We start from the raw sequence: 6454 nt of genomic DNA on the forward strand, positions 1-6454 counted from the left end.
GGAAATTGGTGTCGAATAAACGTATCCAGTTTTTGAGAAGCTCAGATCGAAAAGACGGTATACAATATCTGAATATCAGAGAGATAAAAATACTTTATGACTTGAATCCACGCTCCTCCCTTTGCGGTCCCTCCCCTGCAGCCCACTGTTCCCTCCGGCCCTCAGTTCGCCCCGCATGGCATCTTCCGCTGCCCCCGGCCGGTCCTCAGCTGCAGCGGTGCTCCTCCGTGTGATGACGGTGTTTTGGGCCGGCGTCTCCGCAGGCTAGAGCCGCTAGCAGCTGGTGCTTGCCGAAACTATATCCCTCGCATGTGTGCGGCGTTTGCCAGCTTCTAATGTGTGTGTGTGTGGGGGGGGGGTCGGTTGGACCCCCTCCCCTTGCCGTTTGGCCCCTGATCGAGCTAGAGCTTCGCGAAAAAAAAAACGAGCGTGTTGCCCGTGACGAGAGGAAGCCGATGATACCCAATTTTAAGGTCCTAGGTCATTGGTTGACCTTCCAGGTCAGGTCAATGACCCAAAGTCGGAAAAATCGGGACCTGTTAGAAAGTCGTAAAGTGTGGCTGCTAAGGGGTTTTTCGGGGTGCTGATCACGAATATCGTGTTAGTTTTGATCACAGATGATGTCTTTAAGCATTTAGACCGGGTCGGGTCAGGTCCGGTCAGGTCAACCAGTAGGCGTCGTGACGGGTATTCGTAGTACGTGTCAACCACCTCTGACAGCTTCGTAACATGCTACGAAGTCACCAAAACTACTCCGTAAATGTTCAAATGGTTGCTAAATTCGAATTCAGCTCCAAAAACTAGACTAGAAACATGTAAAACTCGAAAAAGTGACCCGAGGTCACCCGAGGTCACCAAAGGTCAATGACCTGACCTGACCTTCAGGTGACCTTGACACCCACCCTAATGTATGCGAGCAACATCAAATCACATGTTTAAACGTTTGAAACCACGAAAAGCTTGCATACGCGCGGCTAATGCGAGCCGACATACGCGAAATCGCGATTCCGGCCAAACATGGTCTCGGAAAAGAGGTCACAGGTCAAAGGTCATTTGGGTCAGGGTCATTACATTTTCAGGGTAGGTGTAAAATTGATCAATGCGAGGGTACTGAAAGTTTCGTCGCGATCGGCCGCTTTTTACGCGAGGTATTCGCGATAAACTATGGGGGGTCCATCCGACCCCCCCCCCCTACACATGTGAGGGATATGCCACAGCACAGTCAGTTAAGAGACAGATCGGACCATATCCAGGAGGAAGACAGATATACGCCTTATGATACTAGATGTCGCGTTGAAGCTCAACGAATGCGTAGTTATAACTCCCATAAGGCAAATGGTGAGTGACGATTGACTTACGGTAAAACATTTTTATGCTTTCCACAAACACCACCCATTATTAGTTCATGCTTAGGAGACAGGGTGACCAATCATTCTCGCAGTAACATAGTGAGACAAATATTGGCGTAGGAACAGGGGTGCGGGGGGCATGGCCCCCACTTTTCTGCCATTTTTTTAAGTAAAATCTTTATTTTTGATTTATTGATAAAAGTAAGAGCTGGAAATGGTTCAGCAAGGGGAGATGAGCACAAAACTGCAAAGAATTTCTTTATAGGGGTATTGGGGCTCCCACAAAGTGACATTGAAGCTTCGCTGCCCCCTCCCCCCCCCCCCCCCCCCCACACACACTTTCCGTGACGTTCTTACGTCCATGGATACAAATTAACTTCTGAGCGCGACGCTCAGGCGATCCTGCCGCTTCCCTCTGTGCAGCTTTGTCACCACTCCAGTGATTTATGAGTGGTTTTCACCGGCAGGTATACCTCAGCCAGTCCATCACACGTTATCATTCTCCTCCACATTCACGTGTGAAACATGTGCGTATTTATCCATAGGCCGTAGCGCAGATCCTGTATCACCTGATCATGAGCTGCATCACCCTGCAGGAGCCTCTAGTTTACGAAGTGCGTGATGGAAGAGATGGAGACAATTAATGGCTGAATTCGAAGAGCCTTGTCCTCAACTCCTAATTCAAATTTCGAACAGAGCGGAAGCACTTTAGACCGCAATGCTATAGAGAGTAAGTACCTATCTAGTGAGCTTGTTGTTTGCTTATAAAACCGCTGGGGCTTGCAACCACCCGTAAAAAAATTGTGCACAGACCCGATCGCATTTCACACCGGGTTATTGGAGAGCAGCCTGCAGAGTCTTTACAGAATACACACCGGCGCGGTGACCAGCGAAACCTGGACGTCTCTAGCATCAGTTTATATCATCGTAAGGCGTGATTTCTTATATGTAGATTGTAGATGATGTATAAACTATCAAATAAGACACCCTCGGCCGATGCAGGGTCTAGTACCTCTATTGGCTTCTCCGGCCGGCTCAATCCGTTTACAATACGCAATAGCGCGGGCGGCGCACACGATTTGTGGAGGCCCCAGTTCGATCTGATCAGAATCGTTACCCTCAATGGCACTTGGTCTATATGACATACGGTTTATTGGCTTGCGGCGCACATCAGTTGATACGCTGTAAATGGTTCTCCGGCGCCTCCATGCCGATTGATGGAGGGGAGCACGATAAAGAACGTGGGAGGTGAAGTGAACACACATACGAGTGTTCACTGTAGATACGAGTGCACACATACACGAACCTATGTAGCAAGCGCTGGATTGAATTTGGTCGCAGATGATGTCTAAAAGTGTTGTTCTATCTACATGTAGGAATTTCTCAGTTCTCCAAACCGGAAACAAGGTAATATAAATAAAACATTAAAATCTTGAAATGTTCCTTCTATTTGAATGGGCGCATTTTCCTTGTCGAACTTACTTAGCTGAGACACAAAGTCAGTGACACTAAGACACATGTTAGTCGCTTTGCTTATTATCACGGTGGGGAACTCAGTCGGCTCACCATGTGGGCACTGGACAGACGCATCGCACCACGATTATCTGAACATAAACTCCCAGCACTATCTCTGGCAGCGCGACCTTTCAGTCGGCTCTCTGCTGTTTACACAGCTGAACTGACCAGTGTCACCGATCACCGGCACTCAACTCATAGCGGCGACGCGGCTATGGAAGGTTAGGACCCTGCCAGGGCGCCACCGAACGTGACCGTGGCTAATCGCCCCATCGACAGACGCAGGGCAGCCCTCGGAGGGGTGTCTGGGAGGGCGCGGGCCGCGGGACCGCCGGGCCGTCGACTGGAGTGGCACGAACGGCAGTCGTCGACGGCGACGGGCGGCGAAAGGGTCGTAGAGTGAGCGAGAAGTTTCCCACCCACCCTCACCAATTAAAAGATGCGATCTTAAAATAAGTGGAACCTTACATATCCTCAATCCAGACTACATCCCGTCGTTATCACTCCGGCGGTATCGTTTTGTAGGGGCTATCCTACCCTATAAACGAGCCGACGCGAGTGGTTCCGGCCGCTGACAGCCAACTGGGGAGAATGACCGGTGAGATGGCGCGGGCATCGGGGTCCTAACAGGCGGAATGAGCATAAACACCGCCGGCCGGGTCAATGCTACGACTCTTCAGCGAGGTCAGCGTCTCAGAAACATCCAGTTGCCGGTTATAAACATGGCGATACCCAGCACTGGATACAGGACTCCACACTGTCAATCAGCGGCGGATCCAGGGCTGTAACCAGAGGCGTATTGAAGAGGGCACTGGGTCATGCCTCCCCCCCCCCCCCTGGGCGCCATGGGCGTTAGGCACCCTTTGCTATTGGAGGGCAAACACAGCATTCGTAGCGCTCTAATGGTTTAGAGATAGTAACCGACCATCGTTATGTAAAGGTTACATACCCCACGGGCCACGGCTCTCTAATGGGCACAGCAATTTGAGGCCCACTTAGATAGAGTTAGAGCGCTAGAATTTAAAAACGATACGAAATGATTCTATATGACCTAAAACTATTCCCATCTACAGCAAATTTGCCTATTGAAGCAACGCGATGACCTTCGGTCATTTCAGTTCAGGTCGAAAAAGCAATTGCACAGCAGTTTAAACATAGCATATTGCGATTCAAAGCACAATATTCAATAGCCTTGAGACCTTTTTTCATCCCCCCCCCCTATTTGGGTCGATACATACTATTGTGTGCCCTCAATATTGGCAATGAGCCTCCGACCTTTCAAAGTGTCCTTTGATTTTGGTGAAGATGAAAGTCAAATAAGAACACGACACCCAGTGCCCTCCCCCCCTTCCCCACCTCCACTGACTCAAGAGTCTCACTCGGTTAGATTATGGTTGGTTGGTTGGATCATGGCTGGATCATATGGTTAGATTTCTGCACTCATGCCCCCAGAATGCTCCAGCCGTTCCTACGCCCATGCGTGCGACGGCGCCCATCAATCTCCGACGGCGCTGTCAAAATAAGCACTCTCAGGTCAGCTTACCAGACTCAGGAAATGGGGCGCTGGGCACTGAACGCTGTCCAGTGCGGCTGTGACCGCAGAGTGGAGCACAGCGCGACACATCTAAGCGGTGCCGGTGTGGATTTCCGTATAGTGAGTCCAGTGTGACACAACGACAGGAACCCACCGAGGGACACAGCGAGCAGCAGTGCAGCCCTCGACAGACACCACTGAATTTGGATTAGTTATCTGAGCGAAGCGAAGGCATCTTCACCGCACACAAATAGTGCTGCGTTGAGAAAGAAAGCGAAAAAACGGCGACACTATGTCCAAGGAGATGACAGCAGATGAAGAGGTCGTCATTCCAGAAGGATGGGAACCACTGCCACGTGATCCCAATTACACAAGTCCCGGGTACTGCATGTTCAAGTACCGTGGATGGACATGCGATGCCTGGAGCATCAAATGGGGAGTCACACAGCAATTGGCACAGTTTCAAGGGAGGCCTTCTGATATCATCGTGGCCAGCTTTCCGAAGTCCGGCACCACTTGGCTGCAAGAGATCGTGTGGCGTGTCACTCACCGCCATGCAAGTGGTGCTGTGAAAGAGCCGGGTGTCTGTTTGGAGTATCGGTTTCCCCTGTTAGAAATACCGTCACAGGAAAAACTCATGGAGATGACTTCACTGCACGATATGTCGGAACAGCGCTTCATCAAGACGCACTTTCACTACCATCTCCTTCCAGACAGCGTGAAGACCAGCCGTGCCAAAGTGCTTTATGTGTACCGCGATGCCCGAGATGTTTGCGTTTCTTTCTACAAATTCGCGAGGCTGCTTAATCTTTTCCAGTACCGCGGAACATTCGCAGACTTCCGCGACAACTTCATGCGCGGCGAAATAGTGTGCGGTCCTTACCGAGAGCACGTGCAGGGCTACCTGGAACACTCGGACACTGTGCTCTGTCTGTCGTACGAGCAGATGCACCAGGATCGCGGCTCGGTCGTCCGCAAGGTGGCCGGCTTCCTGGGAGTGTCCCTGAGCGACGCCGACGTCGACGACATCGTGAAGAACACCAGCTTCGAAGTGATGAAGGCGAACCCGGACACCAACTTCCGTCATTGGGAGAACAGCGGCATGGTGTCTGGCACCGAGGAAGGCACCTTCATGAGGAAGGGGGTGGTGGGTGACTGGAAAAACTACTTCACCGAGGAGGAGAGTAAAGCCTTCCTGAAGTGGCGGAATGAGAAGGTCGCCTCTTTGGAGTGAAATTGTAAGGGAAAGTAGTTACTCCATTTAATGAAAATGCAGTGTGTACTGTGCATGGTGTATTGGGCTTTATACATATAATATATAATGCGTATTGTGTACATATATAGAAGGGTAAATTCCATTATAATTCTCATGTTATCTATCAATAACCCCTGCCAGCACAAAGTATGCCGATGGCAGCCCAGCTGCATCAGTATCCCATCAGACATGCCGTTTTTCTATCCCGAAGCCCACGTGCTCCCCGGAAATCTGGGGTGATTCTGTGCGGAGCGGCGCGGAGGAGCAGTCCCAGTGAGGAGAGGTCCCAGCGGAGGAGCAGTCCCAGTCATCTCCCAGTGAGGAGCGGTTCTGCAGTGGCGTCAGCGGCTCCCGGCGGATCTGTGGAAGCCGCCGCAAGTCACCGGACCAGGCACTGGGTCTGTGCGGAGCCGCCGACCAGGCGCCGGGTCTGTGCAGAGCCGCCGCCGGTCACTGGAGCAGGCGCCGATGACAAATCAGCCCTTCCAGAGGCGCCTTTCACCCGGCGCTAATGGATTCACATGCTAATGCGTGTGTCATTACGGTAAATGAACTTTTCGCCGCATGGCCTCAGCCGGGAGTGTGGTGAATTAGCAATGGCCACTGGCGGCAGAGAAACTCGTGCTGTGAATGGTCAGCACAGGGTGGTAGCGGGCCCTCAACAAGACCAAACACCGCTCCCGGGGGTCGTCTATGAATGCTGAGAGCCGGCCAGTCAGCCGCGCGTCACTGGAGACGAGAGTGAGGAGCTCACCGTGTACCCGGACAGAGATCGAAAGGACAACGTGCTGAAGAGGTGCG

General features: G+C 51.7%; 1 protein-coding gene across 1 annotated transcript; it reads left to right on the forward strand.

Annotated features, from left to right (window-relative positions):
• Positions 1 to 4690: 4690 nt before the first annotated feature.
• On the forward strand, positions 4691 to 5632 carry LOC122386495 (3-alpha-hydroxysteroid sulfotransferase-like). The gene is made up of 2 exons (XM_043375742.1): positions 4691 to 4754; positions 5235 to 5632. The coding sequence occupies exons 1-2, from the start codon at positions 4691 to 4693 to the stop codon at positions 5630 to 5632; spliced, it is 462 nt and encodes a 153-aa protein (XP_043231677.1).
• Positions 5633 to 6454: the final 822 nt, after the last annotated feature.

This window comes from Amphibalanus amphitrite, unplaced genomic scaffold (assembly GCF_019059575.1).
Source record: "Amphibalanus amphitrite isolate SeventyFive unplaced genomic scaffold, NRLGWU_Aamphi_draft 000254F_arrow, whole genome shotgun sequence".
NCBI classification, from domain to species: Eukaryota; Metazoa; Arthropoda; class Thecostraca; order Balanomorpha; family Balanidae; genus Amphibalanus; species Amphibalanus amphitrite.